The sequence below is a fragment of the Mesoplodon mirus genome (genome assembly GCF_964341445.2).
Source record: "Mesoplodon mirus genome assembly, chromosome: 4".
Classification (NCBI taxonomy): domain Eukaryota; kingdom Metazoa; phylum Chordata; class Mammalia; order Artiodactyla; family Ziphiidae; genus Mesoplodon; species Mesoplodon mirus.
The window spans coordinates 83,959,575-83,979,787 of NC_138979.1; the positions used below are offsets into that span (position 1 = coordinate 83,959,575).

Sequence of the window (20,213 nt, forward strand, 5' to 3'; positions counted from 1 at the left end):
AATTCCATATGTTTTTATCATCTTTGATTTCTTTCATCAGTGTCTTATAGTTTTCTGCATACAGGTTTTTTTCCTCCTTAAGTAGGTTTATTCCTAGGTACTTTATCCTTTTTGTTTCAATGGTAAATGGGAGTGTTTCCTTAATTTCTCTTTCTGAGTTTTAATTGTTATTATAGGAATGCAAGAGATTTCTGTGCATTAATTTTGTATCCTGCTACTTTACCAAATTCATTGATTAGCTCTAGTAGTTTTCTGGTGGCATCTTTAGGATTTTCTATGTATAGTATCATGTCATCTGCAAATAGTGACAGTGTTACTTCTTCTTTTCCAGTTTGGATTCCTTTGATTTCTTTTTCTTCTCTGTTTGCCATGGCTTAAACTTCCAAAACTATGTTGAATAATAGTAGTGAATTGGGCACCCTTGTCTTGTTCCTGGTCTTAGAAGAAATGCTTTCAGTTTTTCACCATTGAGAAATCATTCTCATTTGGCTGTGGGTTTATCATACATGGCTTTTATTATATTGAGGTAGATTCCCTCTATGCCCACTTTCTGCAGAGTTTTTATCATAAATCGGTGTTGAATTTTGTCAAAAGCTTTCTCTGCATCTATTGAGATTATCACATGGTTTTTATCCCTCAATTTGTTAATATAGTGTATCACATTGATTGATTTGTGTATATTGAAGAATCCTTGCATTCCTGGGATAAACCCTCTTGATCATGGTGTATCTTCCTTTTAATGTTCTGTTCGATTCTGTTTGCTAGTATTTTGTTGAGGATTTTTGCATGTATATTCATCAGTGATATTGGCCTGTAATTTTCTTTTTTTGTGACATCTTTGTCTGGTGTTGGTATCAGGGTGATGGTGTCCTTGTAGAAAGATTTCGGGAGCGTTCCTCCCTCTGCTACATTTTGGAAGAGTTTGCGAAGGACAGGCACTAGCTCTTCTCTAAATGTTTGATAGAATTCTCCTGTGAAACCATCTGGCCCTGGGCTTTTGTTTGTTGGAAGATTTTTAAGCACAGTTTCAATTTCAGTGTTTGTGATTGGTCTGTTCATATTTTCTGTTTCTTCCTGGTTTAGTCTTGGAAGGTTGTACTTTTCTAAGAATTTGTCCATTTGTTCCAGGTTGTCCATTTTATTGGCATGTAGTTGCTTGTAGTAGTCTCAAATGATCCTTTGTATTTCTGCAGTGTCTTTTCCTTTTTCGCTTCTAATTCTGTTGATGTGAGTCTTCTTCCTTTTTTTCTTGATGAGTCTGGCTAATGGTTTATCAATTTTGCTTATCTTCTCAAAGAACCAGCTTTTAGTTTTATTGATTTTTTCTATTGTTTCCTTCACTTCTTTTTCATTTATTTCTTATCTGATTTTTATGATTTCTTTCCTTCTGTGAACATTGGGGTTTTTTTTCTTATTCTTTCTCTAATTGCTTTAGGTGTAAGGTTAGGTTGTTTATTTGAGATGTTTCTTGTTTCTTAAGGTAGGATGGTATTGCTATAGACTTCCCTCTTTGAACTGCTTTTGCTGCATCCCATAGCTTTTGGGTCATCATGTTTTCATTGTCTTTTGTTTCTAGGTATTGTCTAGGTTTCTAGGTATTTTTTGCTTTCCTCTTTGATTTCTTCAGTGATCTGTTGTTCAGTAGCATACTGTTTAGCCTCCAGGTGTTTGTAATTTTTGCCTTTTTTTCCCCCTGTAATTGATATCTAGTCTCATAGCATTATGGTTAGAAAAGATGCTTGATATCATTTCAGTTCTCTTAAATTTACTGAGGCTTGATTTGACCCAAGATGTGATCTGTCCTGGAGAATGTTCCATGTGCACTTGAGAAGAAATTGTATTTTGTTGTTTTTCAATGGAATGTCCTATAAATATCAATTAAGTCCATTTGGTCTATTGTGTCATTTAAAGTTTGTGTTTCCTTATTTATTTTCTGTTTGGATGATCGGTCCATTGGTATAAGTGGGGTGTTAAATTCCTCTACTATTATTGAAATTCTTTTGTCTGAGTCCTTGGTCTTGATGATATTGCCCATGTATTTGGAAGTGCTTCAAAACCAGCTCCCCTTTGCATAGTTTCTGCTTATGAAAAGTCAGGTGGGTGGGGTCCTCCCAGCCTTGACTGCAGTGCTGTGCTCCTGGTTCGCTGGCTCAGGCAGTAGCCACCCCCCTGTCACACTCTCTGCTGAGTTTTTACTAACCAAAGCAGTCTGAGGTCTGGGTTTCCATTTCTTTAGTAAAAACTTCCCACGATTGATGATGATTCCCACAAGATGTCTTTGACAGCATCTGGATAGAGTTGGGGGGAGGGGTACTTTTTCTTTTCTTTTTTTCCCAGGATAAAATGGACAAGTTCCATGCTGGGCACAGGATCTGGTTCAAAGTTTGTACCATATGTCCACAGTTTTTCTTTTCTTTCACTGTGTAGGGACCATCTCAGTTTCCATTTCTGTTTTCTCCTCTGTCTCTGAAAAATAGTGATTAGTAAGATCCATTTGTCATCCATTTTCCTTGGTAATTGGCCGTGTGTGTGTGTGTGTGTGTGTGTGTGTGTGTGTGTGTGTGTCTGCTTTTACCCATCCTCCTATTCCCTCTCCAGCCAGGCAGGAGGCTGGGACGGTACCAGATGGCATTCTGGGCGCCTCTGATCTGCAGGCAATGTGTTCTATCCCTTTTAAAGGTCCTCCTGCTTTATCCACCTGTTATTTAAATAACTCCTTTTCCCTCCACTTTCTGTTTCTGCTGCTACAACTCCACATCCCATGGCCAATTCTAGAGAGGATCTAGGGTTAAATTCTAGGGCTACCTACTTCTTTTTTTCTGGAAACTGTCTTATTTATAGATGGTTTCATCTTGTATATAGAAAGTCTCAATGAATCCACTAAAAAACTATCAGAACTAATAAACAGGTTCTGCAATGTGACCATGGTAAAAGATCAATATTCAAAAATCAATTGTATTTCTGTAAACTAGCAATGAATGGGAAAGATCGCTGAGCCCAGTGCTCCAGGTTCTGCTGGGTGGCTGGCGTAATTGCCAGATGTTGGGGTCAGACAGAGTTGAGGTGAAGTTCCAGCTCTGCTGCTTTCTAATGTTACTTCAGGTGGGTTAATTTACCTTGAATAGTCCCTTCATCTATAAAATGGGAATTGTTATGGGAAATAAGTTAGCTTATGTTACTTCTCCATAGCAAGTTGCCAAGAAATCCTGTTATCTCCAAATTCAAGACATATCCATGTTCTTCTTGAGAAGATCCCTCTAGTTGTACCCTGAAGAACAGTTTGAAGGGACCTAGAGTGAATATGTATGCATCAGTTTTGGGGCTATAGCAGTAGTTAGGTGACTGCTGATATTTAGGTGATTTCTATTCATTTAGATTTTCTTTAATTTTTTAAAAACAGAGTTTTCTAGCTTTCAGTGTAAAAGGCTTGAGTTTCTTTTATTAAATTTATTACGAGGAATTTTATTCTTTTGCTGCCATTGTAAGTGAGATTGCCATTTTAAATCTCATTTTTGAGCTATTCATTGCTAGTTTACAGGAATATAATTGATCTTTGAATATTGATTGCAGAACTTATTATTTCTGATAGTTCTTTAGTAGATTCATTTGCTTTCTATATACAAGACCCAACCGTCTATAAATTAGATAGTTTTACTCCCTCTTTTCCAATCTGCATGCCTTTCCTTCCTCCCTTCTTTCCTTCCTTCCTTCCTTCCTTTGTTCCCTCCTTCCTAAATGCCCTGGTTAGAACCTCCAGTACAATGTTGAACAGAGGTGGTGAAAATGGACATCCTTATTTTGTTCCTGTTCATAGAAGGAAAGCATTCAATCATCTTTCTCCATTAAGTATCACGTTAACTATTGGTTTTAAGTAGATCCCTTTATTAGGCGGAGGAAGTTATCTTCTATCCCTAGTTTGTTGAGTATTTTTTATCATGAAAGCGTAATGGATTTTATCAAACGCTTTTTCTGTGTCTACTAAAATGATAATATGGTTTTTATTCTTTATTTTATTATTACGGTGGGTTATTACATTGGTTGATTTTCAGATGTTCAACCAACCCTGCATTCCTGGGAGAAATCCCACTTGACCATTGTCTATAACATTTTTTACTCATTGCTGTATTTGGTTTGCTCCACAAAGCTCTCTGCTGCTTTCTACTCTGGTCTGTGTCTGGTTTCTACTCTTGCTTCCTTAGAGTCCTTTTCTCTTTTGAAACATAGAGCAGTCAGAGAAATCTTCTTAAAACATGTTAGATCATTGCTGAAAATCCTGTAGTGAATCCCTCACTTGGAGTGAAAGGAAGGCCTTTAGAGTGCTTACCGGGCTCTACATGAATAGTTCCCTGTTACTGCTCACCCCAGCTCCTGCTCCTCTCCTCTCATCTGTTTTGGCTCCAGCAGCCCTGGCCAACTTGCTCTTCCTTGAACAGGTCAGGCCTATTGTCATTTTAGAGGGTCTGAACATGCTTCCTTCTGATATTCATATAGCAACTTTCTTCCCTCCTTCATGCCTTTGCTCAGAGTTTCCCTTCTCCATGAAGCCTACTGTAGCCAAACTTGCAAGCCAGCCCTGTGCATCTTATCTCTTTACCTTGTTCTTACTTTTCTTTTTTTTCCCCTCATAGCACTGACCACATTTTAGAATGCTAATTTAATGTATTCCTCAAAAATACTGATTACCTATTAACTATTTCTTTCACCCTAACCCTTTTGAGTGCAAGAACCTTTGGTTTATCAGTTTATCCCAGCACATAGTAAGTGCTCAGTAAATATTTGTTGAATGAATAGACAGTGTATATAAAGCTCCTAGGGCCTGATATTTGGAAAAGGTTCAACAAATATTCGATGGTGTTCTGTTTTCAAATACTATTAAATGGTGTGGGTAGAATAAGGCAAAGCAAAATATTTTCTATTTTCTGGAGTTTGCAGGTTGAAAGAGGAGACAGACATTCATAAAATAATCATGAAATGAGTGAAGAATCACAAACTAAATTGAGCAATTAAAAAGGGTGGGTTGCAAAGGATGAACACACCAATTAGAGGGCCTGGACCTAGGCTAGGGGTCACAGAAGTCTTTCCTATGGAAGTGACACCTGAGTTAGGATGTGAAGGAGGAGGGGAAGGTCTAGAGCATTTTAGGCTGTGTCATCAGCAAGGACAAAGGACAAGTTATGGGAACATGTTCCAAAGCTTGGAAAAAGGCCAGAGGGGCAGAACCACAGAGAGTAAGAGGGTGGTATGAAACTAGGCTGGAGCAGGTGACAGGAGCCAGACTTTGTAGGATCTCCTAGACCATGTTTTAGGATTTGGATTTTTATCCAAGAGTGAAAGGGGGCATGGGAGTGGCAATGTGAGGTTTCCTTAATCAGATGTTCTTGGGAAGATCACTCTAGTTGCAGCTGAAAGAACAGTTTGAAGGGGTCCTAGAGTTGATATGAACAGATTCATTCTGGAGTTTCACAGTAGTTAGGTGAGAGACATTTGGGTGATTTTAATTTATTCCATTAACTTATGCTCAACTATATTTTCTTTTTCCTTTTAATGTTTGAATTTTATTTTATTTTTTTTATATAGCAGGTTCTTATTAGTCATCAATTTTATACACATCAGTGTATACATGTCAATCCCAATCTCCCAATTCATCCCACCCCCACCCCCCTGCCGCTTTCCCCACTTAGTGTCCATTCGTTTGTTCTCTACGTCTGTGTCTCAATTTCTGCCCTGCAAACCGGTTCATCTGTACCATTTTTCTAGGTTCCACATATATGCGTTTAATATACAATATTTGTTTTTCTGACTTACTTCACTGTGTATGACAGCCTCTAGATCCATCCACGTCTCAATAATGACCCAATTTCGTTCCTTTTTATGGCTGAGCATTATTCCATTGTATATATGTACCACATCTTCTTTATCCATTCGTCTGTTGATGGGCATTTAGGTTGCTTCCATGACCTGGCTATTGTAAATAGTGCTGCAATGAACATTGGAGTGCATGTGTATTTTGGAATTATGGTTTTCTCTTGGTATATGCCCAGTAGTGGGATTGCTGGATCATATGGTAATTCTATTTTTAGTTTTTTAAGGAATCTCCATACTGTTCTCCATAGTGGCTGTATCAATTTAAATTCCCACCAAAAGTGCAAGAGGGTTCCCTTTTCTCCATACCCTCTCCAGCATTTGTTGTTTGTAGATTTCCTTATGATGCCCATTCTAACTGTTGTGAGGTGATACCTCATTGTAGTTTTTTTTTTTTTTTTTTTTTTGCGGTATGCGGGCCTCTCACTGTTGTGGCCTCTCCCGTTGCGGAGCACAGGCTCCGGATGCGCAGGCCCAGCGGCCATGGCTCACAGGCCCAGCCGCTCCGCGGCATATGGGATCCTCCCGGACCGGGGCACAAACCCGTATCCCCTGCATCGGCAGGCGGACTCTCAACCACTGCGCCACCAGGGAGGCCCCTCATTGTAGTTTTGATTTGCATTTCTCTAATAATTAGTGATGTTGAGCAGCTTTTCATGTGCTTCTTGCCCATCTGTATGTCTTCTTTGGAGAAATGTCTATTTAGGTCTTCTGTCCATTTTTGGATTGGGTTGTTTGTTTTTTTAATATTGAGCTGCATGAGCTGTTTATATATTTTGGAGATTAATCCTTTGTCTATTGATTCCTTTGCAAATATTTTCTCCCATTCTGAGGGTTGTCTTTTCATCTTGCTTATGTTTTCCTTTGCTGTGCAAAAGCTTTTAAGTTTCATTAGGTCCCATTTGTTTATTTTTGTTTTGATTTCCATTACTCTAGGAGGTGGATCAGAAAAGATCTTGCTGTGATTTATGTCAAAGAGTGTTCTTCCTGTGTTTTCCTCTGAGAGCTTTATAGTGTCCGGTCTTACATTTAGGTCCCTAATCCATTTTGAATTTATTTTTGTGTATGGTGTTAGGGAGTGTTCTAATTTCATTCTTTTACATGTAGCTGTCCAGTTTTCCCAGCACCACTTATTGAAGAGACTGTCTTTTCTCCATTGTATATCCTTGCCTCCTTTGTCATAGATTAGTTGACCATAGGTGTGTGGGTTTACCTCTGGGCTTTCTATCTTGTTCCATTGATCTATGTTTCTGTTTTTCTGCCAGTACCATATTGTCTTGATTACTGTAGCTTTGTAGTACAGTCTGAAGTCAGGGAGTCTGATTCCTCCAGCTGCGTTTTTTTCCCTCAAGACTGCTTTGGCTATTCGGGGTCTTTTGTGTCTCCATACAAATTTTAAGATCTTTTGTTCTAGTTCTCTAAAAATTGCCATTGGTAATTTGATAGGGATTGCATTGAATCTGTAGATTGCTTTCGGTAGTATAGTCATTTTCACAATATTGATTCTTCCAATCCAAGAACATGGTATATCTCTCCATCTGTTGGTATCATCTTTAATTTCTTTCATCATTGTCTAATAGTTTTCTGCATACAGGTCTTTTGTCTCCTAGTAGGTTTATTCCTAGGTCTTTTATTCTTTTTGTTGCAATGGTAAGTGGGAGTTTTCCCTTAATTTCTCTTTCAGATTTTTCATCATTAGTGTATAGGAAAACAAGAGATTTCTGTGCATTAATTTTGTATCCTGCAACTTTACCAAATTCATTGATTAGCTCTAGTAGTTTTCTGGTGGCATCTTTAGGATTCTCTATGTATAGTTTCAGGTCATCTGCAAATGGTGACAGTTTTACTTCTTCTTTTCCAATTTGTATTCTTTTTATTTGTTTTTCTTCTACGATTGCCGTGGCTAGGACTTCCAAAACTACGTTGAATAATAGTGGTGAGAGTGGACATCCTTGTCTTGTTCCTGATCTTACAAGAAATGCTTTCAGTTTTTCACCATTGAGAATGATGTTTGCTGTGGGTTTGTCATATATGGTCTTTATTATGTTGAGGTAGGTTCCCTCCATGCCCACTTTCTGGAGAGTTTTTATCATAAATGGGTGTTGGATTTTGTCAGAAGCTTTTTCTGCATCTATTGAGATGATCGTATGGTTTTTATTCTTCAGTTTGTTAATCTGGTATATCACGTTGATTGATTTGCACATATTGAAGACTCCTTGCATCTCTGGGGTAAATCCCACTTGATCATGGTGTGTGATCCTTTTAATGTGTTGTTGGATTCTGTTTGCTGGTATTTTGTTGAGGATTTTTGCATGTATATTCATCAGTGATATTGGTCTGTAATTTTGTTTTTTTGTAGTATCTTTGTCTGGTTTTGGTATCAGGGTGATGGTGGCCTCATATTATAAGTTTGGGAGCGTTCCTTCCTCTGCAATTTTGTGGCAGAGTTTGGGAAGGATGGGTGTTAGCTCTTCTCTAAATATTTGATAGAATTCACCTGTGAAGCCATCTGGTCCTGGACTTTTGTTGGAAGATTTTTAATCACAGCTTCAATTTCATTACTTGTGATTGGTCTGTTCATATTTTCTGTTTCTTCCTGGTTCAGTCTTGAAAGGTTTTACCTTCCTAAGAATTTGCCCATTTCTTCCAGGTTGTCCATTTTATTGGCATAGAGTTGCTTATAGTAGTCTCTTAGGATGCTTTGTATTTCTGCGGTGTCTGTTGTAACTTCTCCTTTTTCATTTCTAATTTTGTTGAATTGAGTCCTCTCCCTCTTTTTCTTGATGAGTCTGGCTAATTGTTTATCAACTCTTTTTTAACTTCTCAAAGAAACAGCTTTTAGTTTTACTGATGTTTGCTGTTGTTTTCTTTGTTTCTATTTCATTTATTTCTGCTCTGATCTTTATGATTTCTTTCCTTCTGATAACTTTGGGTTTTGTTTGTTCTTCTTTCCCTAGTTCCTTTTGGTGTAAGGTTAGATTGCTTATTTGAGATTTTTCTTGTTTCTTGAGGTAGGCTTGTATAGCTATAAACTTCCCTCTTAGAACCACTTTTGATGTATCCCATAGGTTTTGGATCGTCGTGTTTTCATTGTCATTTGTCTCTACGTATTGTTTGTTTTCCTCTGATTTATTCAGTGATCTCTTGGTTATTTAGTAACGTATTGTTTAGCCTCCATGTGTTTGTGTTTTTTACATTTTTCCCCCTGTAATTCATTTGTAATCTCACAGTGTTGTGGTCAGAAAAGATGCTTGATATGATTTCAATTTTCTTAAGTTTACTGAGGCTTGATTTGTGCTCCAAGATGTGATCTATCCTGGAGAATGTTCCATGTACACTTGAGAAGAAAGTGTAGTCTGCTGTTTTTGGATGGAATGTCCTATAAATATCAATTAAATCTATCTGGCTATTGTGTCATTTAAAGCTTTTGTTTCCTTATTAATTTTCTGTTTGGATGATCTGTGCATTGGTGTAAGTGAGGTCCACTATTATTGTGTTACTGTCAATTTCCTCTTTTATAGCTGTTAGCAGTTTCCTATGTATTGAGGTGTTCCTATGATGGGTACATATATGTTTATAATTGTTATATCTTCTTCTTGGATTGATCCCTCGATCATTACGTAGTGTCCTTCCTTGTCTCTTGTAACATTCTTTATTTTAAAGTCTCTTTTACCTGATATGAGTATTGCTTTCTTTTGATTTCCATTTTCAAGGACTATCTTTTCCATCCCCTCACTTTCAGTCTATATGCGTCCCTAGGTCTGAAGTGGGTCTCTTCTAGACACCACATATATGGGTCTTGTTTTTGTATCCATTCAGCAAGCCTGTGTCTTTTGGTTGGAGCATTTAATCCATTCACGTTTCAGGTAATTATCGATATGTATGTTCCTATGACCATTTTCTTAATTGTTTTGGGTTTGTTTTTGTAGGTCCTTTCTTCTCTTGTGTTTCCCACTTTGAAAAGTTCCTTTAGCATTTGTTGTAGAGCTGGTTTGGTGGTGCTGACTTCTCTTAGCTTTTGCTTGTCTGTAACACTTTTGATTTCTTCATTGAATCTGAATGTGACCCTTGCTGGGTAGAGTAATCTTGGTTGTAGTTTCTTCCCTTTCATCACTTTAAGTATATCATGCCACTCCCTTCTGGCTTGTGGAGTTTCTGCTGAGAAATCAGCTGTTAATCTTATGGGAGTTCTTTGTATGTTATTTGTTGTTTTTCTCTTGCTGCTTTCAATAATTTGTCTTTGTCTTTAATTTTGCCAATTTGATTACTATGTGTCTCAGCGTGTTTCTCCTTGGGTTTATCCTGTATGGGACTGTCTGTGCTTCCTGGACTTGGGTGGCTCTTTCCTTTCCAATGTTAGGGAAGTTTTCGACTCTAATCTCTTCAAATACTTTCTTGGGTCCTTTTTCTCTCTCTTCTCCTTCTGGGACCCCCTATAATATGAATGTTGTTACGTTAACAGCCAGAGGTCTCTTAGGCTGTCTTCATTTCTTTTCATTCTTTTTTCTTTATTCTGTTCCACAGCATTGAATTCCACCATTCTGTCTTCCAGGTCACTTATCCGTTCTTCCACCTCAGTTATTCTGCTATTGATTCCTTCTACTGTAGTTTTCATTTCAGTTATTGTATTGTTCATCTCTGTTTGTTTGTTCTTTAATTCGTCCAGATCTTTGTTAAACATTTCTTGTATCTTCTCAGTCTTTGCCTCCATTCTTTTTCCAAGGTCCTGGATCATCTTCACTATCATGATTCTGAATTCTTTTTCTGGAAGGTTGCCTATCTTCACTTCATTTAGTTGTTTTTCTGGGGTTTTATCTTGTTCCTTCATCTGATACATAGCCCTCTGCCTTTTCTTCTTGTCTGTCTTTCAGTGAATGTGGTTTTTGTTCCACAGACTGCCGGATTGTAGTTCTTCTTGCTTCTCTCCCATCTTTGGCTAATGTGACACTTACCATGTATTTTCTGCTGTATCATGTCACTGTTTGGATTCATGTTTATTTATTATGTTATCATACTATTAGCTACCTTCTAGAGGGTTGAGATCTGGGAGTCCCCTTGAATCTTCCTCGCAACATCAATGAGTCACTGAGCCAGATTGATACTGTCCTCTAAACCAGTTATTCTCAAAGGTTAATATGCATATGAATTATCTGCTAGAATAAATGTACTGATTCAGCAGGCCAGCGATGGGGCTTGAGAGTCTGCATTTCTATTTGGCTCTCAGGAAATATGAAGGTGCAGGTGGGAGACCCATGCTTTGAGTAGCAAGACTCTAAACTTCCCTTTAACCCCTCTCTCTTCCTTCTTCCTCTACGTCACTCTTTTGGCTGGGGACCCTGTTACCTCAGATCCTCCTAACTGACCTGCCTGAAGCCTGTTCTTCCCCACCACCAGTGTATCCCTTATAAAACTATTATCTAGCAGAGCCCTACCTCCATGGTGAACTCGCCCAAACAAATGTGCCATGCAAATCGTAAATGCAGAGTTGCCCTAAGACCTGACCTGTGATCTAAGGATCTGGCTAGGTATTTTGCTTGGGACATCCCCATTCTTCCTTTTCCTGCTTCTGTGGCTTCCTTCTTCTCTGCTAACCTCCTCTGATGAACTCAATATGGCTACTCTGCTTTTCCCCAAAGTACTGATATTCATTTTCTCCCAACCCAAGCCAGGAGCTCTGCACTGTGGCTCCAGATTTTCCACACTGGCTTGGGCTGCCAGCAACACCTTCAACGTGCCCTTTCTTAAATCCACTGTTGCCCCGCTGTTTGGCCAAAACTGCCTGCCTTAGCCAGGCATGATGGTAACCACTTGCATGGATTGTCTCCCAGCAAGAGACAACTTTGTCTCCTTGGACATTTATTTCCAAGTGTTAGACAAGAAGGGGTCCCCTTCTCGGGGCCTTGGAAGAGGTCCTCCTTCCTGCAACAGCACTATGTCGTGTTACAAAAGAGCGTAGCTGAGGAAGCTGAACGTTGATTAGAGGAAATCATGGTTGGGAAGGAGAAATGATGTAGTCTATCGGTGAAAACTAGCCTTGCCTTCTCTATGACTGCCCTGCAGTTGTTTGGTCTCACAGAGCTGGGGGTCATCCCAGACATGGGTTTGCATCAGTGAGTTTCAGGCCACTGCTTTGCAGGATTCCCTCGTGGGTTATGGGAAGCAGTAAGGTTTCAAGTGCCTACTTTCTGTTTTAGTTTATTTTTATTCATTCCTTTGTTATTATTATTATTTTTTTTACTGTCAGCTCTATTGCTCAATAGTAAATAATGTATTGCAAAGAGAATTGTCCGTTATCAACTGGGCAGAGACCAGGGCAAAGAAAGTACCGAGAGAGATTCTGGAGAACAATGGATGTGGAGGAAGCAAAGATGGGAAGTGAGATTCCTGGGTTTGGGGCCCCAGTTCTGCTCACATGTCTATATAATCTTGGAAGGGTGATCTAGCCTCTTTGGCCTGTTCCCCCAGTTCTCAGAAGGGTGCTGGGGACATATCACTGTTTAACAGGCCTTAAGCATAAGTTAGTAGGGCTGTGCGGAATACTTCTCTTCTTTAATTAAAAAAAGGACACATTCTCCCTCCCACAGTGTTCTCAGTGCCATGAAGTTTTCCTCTGCCCTGTAAGTGGGTCTTTGTGTGACCTTCCCAGGCTCAGGGAGTAGACTGAAGGGTCACTAAGACCTGAGCCAAATGCATTTTCATTCTGTATGCTCCCCCTCACTGCAAAGGCTGTCAAATTCCTTCATGGAAGAAAACAATGAATTTGGAAGGAAAATGCAATGTAACCATTTTTTACCCTAAGGAACCAGCTTCGCTTTCCAATGTGTGAATGTTTTCTAGTGTGTTCCCAGGGCCGTGAGTGTTTCAAGAAGTTTGCAGTGCACTGCTGTACTCACTCAACCTCCAAGTCTCACCCCCTCCCAACCCATTCTCCAGAGTCCCCAGGGTTTCCAGGTATAAATCAAGGGACTGCAAGAGCTCTGGCTGGAAGGAGCACAGCGTGAGGAAGTTGGTGGAAGGTGGGAGGCAAGAGTGGGAGGGGAAGAGACTTTCAGCAGAGAAAGGGACTCTTGAGACCCATTTGCAAGACAGACACTTCACTCAGCGTGATTTCTACATTTGTGCCCCTTTAATGGTCAGCAGTAGAATCAATGGAGTGCCTGCTACCTGGTTAATATTGGGGCAGTTAGGTGGCAGCAATGAGCCGGCCAGCTATGGGATCCATGGGCTGACAAAAAGACCATTGAACATTGACTTTTCCACTTTTCTTTCTCTTTCCCCAGGGCAGCCACTGAAGTTCTGGCAGCATTGCTGACATCCAGTAAGTGCCTCTTTTGAAACGTGGTTATTTCTTTCCCCTCTGAGTTCAGTGAAAGATGCTCTTCTGTCTCCATGGCTCATTTTCAACCTGGATGGCAGTAGAACCATTCCTGGATCTTTGGGGTGAGATGGAGGATATTACGGCAGTTCTAACTCGGGGCTGCAAAGAGAGAGTTAATCTCTGTCTCTGTGGAGGTGCCATTCATAATGCTGCCAAGACAACTGACTCTAACTGGAGTATGTTGTCTACTGCAGACCCGAGGAACTCTCCAGCTCCTTCTAATTGGACCAGCAGCTTTTAAGGACTGTTGGAATAAACTGCAGGTTCCAGTGGGATTGTCCTATGGAAGAAAGGTTTATGACAGTGGGTGGGAAGCATGATTCTTGCCTTTGATTCACAGCTCAGCTAGTGACTATATTCTTGGGCAGATGGGGTGTTGGAATCGCTTGGAGAGTGTAGATGCTGATAACCAATTTATATTAAAAAATTGGCTCTTTCCTCAGTTACTTGAGTGATTGCAAAAGAATAGCCCTGGGAGTCTGAATAATTTGAGAATTGTTTTTGTTTGTTTGCCTTGTAGCTCTGGTCTAATTACATTGAGAGTCAATTTCATGTGTGCAATATAGTAGAAGGCACCATGCACTTGGGAGTGAAGAAGTTTCAGCTTAATGTTTTTATTTTTTTCCCCTCCTTACCTCTTCATCTATTTTAATTTGTCATCTTGGAAACCAGCTGCTTCAAATGTGATATTTGTTTCTCTATAGGGAGCCCGAGGCATGTGGGTAATAGGTGAACTTTAATAAAACTTACAAATAAATAAATGAAAATCAAAACACCTTCTCCCCCAACCATGTATCTCTGTCAAATCTAAGTGCAGAGAAAGAGTCACATCACATAGTGCTTCCCTTTGTAGACTGAAAAAATAATTGAAGCTTGAATTCATTTGGTTTGTTGGAACTTGATACAGTACACAAGTCTATCCACAGCTGCCTGACCTGCAGGGAGAGTGAAGGTGATTAGAGCAGGTTAGAGAATGAAGAGTGAGGGGTTAGGAAGCCCTAGAGATAGGAGTGGGGGAGAAAGTGTTACCTGTGGGTTATGGGGAGAGAACGGTTCATTCTCCATACTGAACTTGACTCAGGTTTGGCATCTGGGTTTTCATTATTTACCTGCTCACTCTGTCTGCTCACCTGATTATAACACCAGGTGTTCGAGGAAGCAAGGTGAGGAAGTTCTTGGATTGCAGGAAGTAAAGATGCTGAGAACAGCTGGGTAAGCCAGCCGGCGAGTGCTGTGCCTTAGGAAGTAGCTTTCTCCTGGATCCTCCCTGCCCAGCTTTGGCAGTAGAGGCCTGATGTTTCATGGGGACAGAGCCCTGCTAGTGTTATCAAATGCAGGGGGTGGGGGTCCCGCTGCTTGCTGCTTACAAAATCTATTATATACTCGCAAATATTGGTAGAAATGAAAGATGCCTTTAATCAGAATGCTGGCAATCTGGGGAGATGGTAGACTCAGCCTCCCCCCAAAACCACCTCTGAAGATTCGTCCATGATACTTTTAAAGGGAAGGAGGGAAGTAATCTCAGTTAGTCATTGAGATAGGGGGTCAGAATCATCACCATCCCTCACTGTGTTCAGGCTTGTAGACTTCTGGTGATCTTTCTCTAAGATGTTACCTTGTTCATGCAGTTTGGTCACACAGTCTGTTCGGGAGATTACTGACGGGGAAGCTAGGGAAGAGATCTGGTCATCTATTAATTACTTATTCTTCATTTCTACTTCTTTGATCTGTGGAAAGAACTGATGAGTTAGGCAAGGTATTATGTGATTAAAAGATTTGAAAGGTGTACTTGGGTCGGAGATTGTAGAGAATTGGGGTGCCTGATTTAAAATTAGTTAAATGGTGCAAACGAACTTATTTACAAAAGTGATATAGAGTCACAGATGTAGAAGACAAGCTTATGGTTACCAGCAGCGAAAGGGTTGGGGAGGGATAAATTGGGAGATTGGGACTGACATATACACACTACTATATATAAAATAGATAACTAATAAGGACATACTGTATAGCACAGGGAACTCAATAATCTGTAATGACCTATATGGGAAAAGAATCTTAAAAAGTGTGGATATATGTAGATGTATAACTGATTCACTTTGCTGTACACCTGAAACTAACAACATTGTAAATCAACTGTATTCCAATAAAAATACAAAAAAAAAGTTAGTTACAATGTGGCTTTGCTAAAGTGACGAGAAAGTGGCTTCCTGCTGAGAGCAGTTTCCTGCAAAGAGCTGTTTACACTAGCTGAGAAAGGCTGACTTATTTTTCTACCCATACACACACACCCCTGAAGCTCAGAGTTGAGTGTCCTGATACACCATGTGTAAAAATCTGAATGTAGTCACATGACAGTTATTAACTATTTCTGTGTAAAACATGATGCATGGGCCCAGGAGAAACCAATAGCCAGTGCAAATACCGTCTGATTCAGGCTTAGAGCCTTAAGTGGGTTTCCAGCGTGCTAGTTGTGCTTAGCACATGGAGTACACTGCACTAGGGGCTCAGTTGTAGAGTGTCTAACTTCTACTCTCCCTCCAGAGCTCAGCTCAGACCTCATTCCCTCTGAAAACACTTTCCCTGGCTACCAAGACCAGGCTGGATGCCCCTCCTCTATGCTCCCATAGGCTCTCCCAACACAACATTGATTATGCTGCATTGAATTTGCTGTTGCCCATCTCTCCCAGCAGATTGCAAACTTTTGAGGGCAAGGGTCATCTTTGCTGATTGTTGTATTACTTGCATGAGCACAATAGAAAGCCTAAAATAAATATTTGTGTACTAAATGTTTAAGTGAATGAATGAGTTATAATATCTACATGTATAAAAAAAGGCAATACCGCCCCCTACTACCCTGTATTCCTGAATCCTATGACCCATGCATAGAACCAGTGATATTAGTTCTAATCTCTGTTTAACTATACAAATAGACTGTCAGGGAAATGATAGCCTGCCATCCTCCACATATAAAACAAGTTTTATTGTCTCATTAGAAGGACATATAGGGTTATTTGCTAATTCTGCTGAGCTGTCCACATAGACATTTGTCTGAGTCTCAGGTTCATCCTAACACGAGAGAGCTGGATGAGAACTTCACTTATGGTCTTTCTACCACTAAATACTCAGCCTTCATGTCTATCAGGGTTTCTCAACCTTAACACCCTTGCATTTTGAACTGGATAATTCTTAGCTGTTGAGGTCTGTCCTGTGCATTTTGGAATGTTTAGCAGCGTCCCTGGCCTTTTCTCACCAGGTGACATTGCCAGTTATAATGACTAAGATTTGTCTCTAGACCCTGCTAATTGTCCCCTGGGATGTGAAAATTGCCTCCTTCTGAGAATCACTGTTGCATATTTGATCGCACATTAGCTGAAGCTCATTCAGGGTTTCAGATGATCCCTCCCAAATACTTTTATTGGTATTTCATAGAAATGCTCTTCTTGCATAATTGATCTTAAATTCCCCAGCACTGGTGTCATTCCTGTGGGTTCACATGAAGAAAGAATACGATGGCAGAAAGTCTTTATGAACATGCAGAAGTTACTTGCGAGGGAGGAGTTTCTAGAGATCTAGAGGATCTTAGAACAAGGACAGCAGAAATTTACATTGCAGGGCTTCCCTGGTGGCGCAGTGGTTGAGAGTCCGCCTGCCAATGCAGGGGACACAGGTTCGTGCCCCGGTCCGGGAAGATTCCACATGCTGCGGAGTGGCTGGGCCTGTGAGCCATGGCCACTAAGCCTGCACGTCCAGAGCCTGTGCTCTGCAACAGGAGAGGCCTGCGAACAGCAAAAAAAGAAAAAGAAAAAAAAAGAAAGTTCCATTGCAAGTGCCAACTCCCATGTGTGGGTAGGATTCTGAGATCATATTTGAGCTCAGCAGGCAAGAGGGCTGTTTTTTCTTTTCTAAATTTATTTGTTATTGAAGTATAGTTGATGTACAGTATTATACACATCACAGTTATACAATATAGTGATTCACAATTTTTAAAGGTTATACTCCATTTATAGTTATTATGAAATACTGGCTATATCCCCTGTGTTGTACAATATATCTTTGTAGATTATTTTATACCTAAATATTTGTACCTCTTAATCTCATACCCCTATACTGCCCCTCCCCACTTCCCTCTCCCTACTGGTAACCACTAATTTGTTCTCTATATCTGGGAGTCTGCTTCTTTGTTTTTATATTCACTAGTTTGTTGTATTTTTTTTTAGATTCCACATATAAGTGATAGCATACAGTATTTGTCTTTCTCTGTCTGACTTATTCATTTAGCATAATGCCCTCCAAGTCCATACAAGGTGCTGCAAATGGCAAATTTTCATTCTTTTTTATGGCTGCATAGTATTCCATTGTATATGTGTATACCACATCTTCTTTATCCATCCATCTGTTGATGGACACTTAGGTTGCTTCCATATCTTGGCAATCATAAATAATGCTGCTATGAACATTGGGATGCATGTATCTTTTTGAATTAGTGCTTTGTTTTCTTTTTGGATATACACCAGGAGTGGAATGGCTGGGTCATATGGTAGTTCTATTTTTAGGTTTTTGAGAAACCTCCATACTGTTTTCCACAGTGGCTGCACCAGTTCCCACAAACAATGTAGGAAGGTTCAAGAATGCTGTGTTTAAATAGCAAAGTCTTTCATGGATTTGGGGAGGAGCAGTTGCCATCTTTGTTCTACCAGCCTAACCAAAGTATTGTGTGACATGTAAGGTCTGGGTATGGATGGTACCACTGCACTTAGGCTGGGGTTGCTGTGGGGGAGATGAATGTCATGGAATTCTCTAGTTGCTTCAAATGCCTTCATGCATAAGGAAGACTTGACATCGAATGTCTGTCAATTTACATCCCAGATGAGTTTGTGTTCACTGAACCTAAATGCAGGAAGTCAGTTTCTGTCTAAAATTCAAACCTTCACCATCTGGCACTGATATCTGGGAATATTTATGTGAACCATTATCTCCTGAAAGCAAACTCTTTTTAGCTGGTGATTATTCTGGCCTTGATACTTATCAGTATAAAAATTGGCCATTTTAGTATATCTCTATAATTGCATTACAAAAGGAGAACATTCCCCAGTTAAAATACAGCCAGAAGGACATAGCTACTCCGTTGGGGGCAGTAAACATGGGTGGGCTTGTGAATCTTAGGTCAACAAGGCCCTATGATGTAGTGGGTGGTGGGAGGCAACCCTCACCAGTAACAGGGAGAGCAGGGCTGAGGGATCTGGGAGCCTTGGAGCTGCCCTCCATAACAGAAAGAAAGGGAAAGAGCACCAGGTTGCATAAGAACAATTTTGTTATTTTGTCTCAGCCCTTTCTTCCATCAAGTAGCTATTGCATGAGAAGCCAATGTAGGAAAGGTAGATGGCGGACAGAGAGAAACGAACCAAAAGACAGCTCTCATCTCTTTCCTTTTCCGAGGAACAGCATGCAAAATAAAGCCTTGGAAGTCCTAGGTCTCTTTTCCAATTATTTCCAAAATTTAGAATCCTAAAAATTAAAGTCATTGCTCATTCAAGGGTCCTTTTTGTATGTATGTTGGCTAGAATGGTCTAATCCAGATTCCATACTTTTATTTTATCAGTTCCCCTCTCTCTACCTACGCATGTGCAAACACTAAATTTTCCTGTATTGAAAGCTTTGCCCTTTTATGCTTTACCCTGCACAAAAACATTTAGCTTTTTATTACCAAAACGTAATAAGGCTTTGATTAATAAATAATGCTTCTATTGCAGGCATTTTTCTCTAATTAATAAAAATAAGACATGGTCCTTTGCCCCTGTCCCTTTTTTAAATAAATTTATTTCTTTATTGAAGTATAGTTGATTTACAATGTGTTAATTTCTGGTGTACAGCAATTTCTGGTGTACTCAGTTATACACATATATACATTCTTTTATTTATTCCTTTCCATTATCGTTTATCCCAGGATATTGAATATAGTTCCCTGTGTAATGCAGTAGGACCTTATTGTTTATCTATCATATATGTAATAATCTGCATCTACTAACCCCAAACTCCCAGTCCATCCCTCCCCCAATGCCCCCTCCTCCTTGGTAACAATGTCTGTTCTCTATATCTGTGAGTCTGTTTTTGTTTCATATTTCATTTTATTTTATTTTTAAACCAAGTTTATGTCTAGTTTATTTATATACTTTTAAAATTTTTATTGGACTGTCGTTGATTTACAATGCTCTGTTAGTTTCTGCTGTAAAGCAAAGTGAATCAGTTACACGTACACATATATCCATTCTCTTTTAGATTCTTTTCCCATATAGGTCATTACAGAGTATCGAGTTGAGTTCCCTGTGCTGTACAGCATTTGTGTCATATTTTAGGTTCCACATATAAGTGATCTCATATGGTATCTGTCTTTCTCTTTCTGACTCATTTCACTTAGTATGATAATCTCTAGGTCCACCCATGTGCCCATGTCCCTTTTTCTATCTGCATCCACTCTGCCTTTCTTTCTTTTATCTGTGTCTCTACCTGGACTTCTGTGTCTCTTTTTCCTTTTTTTTCCCCTCATCTTCTTCTCCTTTCTCATTGGCCTCTCCACCTCTCCCTTTTTCTTTCTGCTCCCTAACACCCTTTTGTGAGCATTAGGTATAAATGCAGTTTGGAGAAGTGGTGGCCTGGCAGTGGTGCTTGGAATGAGCGTGCACTGTGGGATTCTGCCTGATCTGTACTGGCTCCAGGGATGAATCTTCATGTAACGCCTTGGTAGTAACCTTGCTGCCCAGCTTTAAAGGTCACATTCTCGCAACAAGGAAAGACCTGAAGCACTTTCTGGTTCAGGCCCTACATCTTAGTAAGAGGATGATGGGTCTACTTCAGACCACTCTCCAACTTCAGCATTAGCATTCAGAGGAGTCTGGGAGTTTGCATAAGTTGGGGCAATGGGGAGGGTGCAGGGAATGGGAAAGTGAGTTAGTAAAGGGAGGGAGACAGAGAAGAA

The 20,213-nt window shown here is 39.9% G+C and overlaps 1 protein-coding gene across 1 annotated transcript in view; it reads left to right on the top strand.

Moving 5' to 3' along the window:
* LOC309802862 (uncharacterized protein) overlaps positions 1-20,213 on the top strand; it is a gene marked incomplete at its 5' end in the record, with an annotated part of 165,200 nt that overhangs the window by 32,668 nt on the left and 112,319 nt on the right. The window contains 1 exon segment of the mRNA XM_082618744.1: positions 13,143-13,180. Coding sequence (XP_082474870.1) covers positions 13,143-13,180 — 38 coding nt within the window.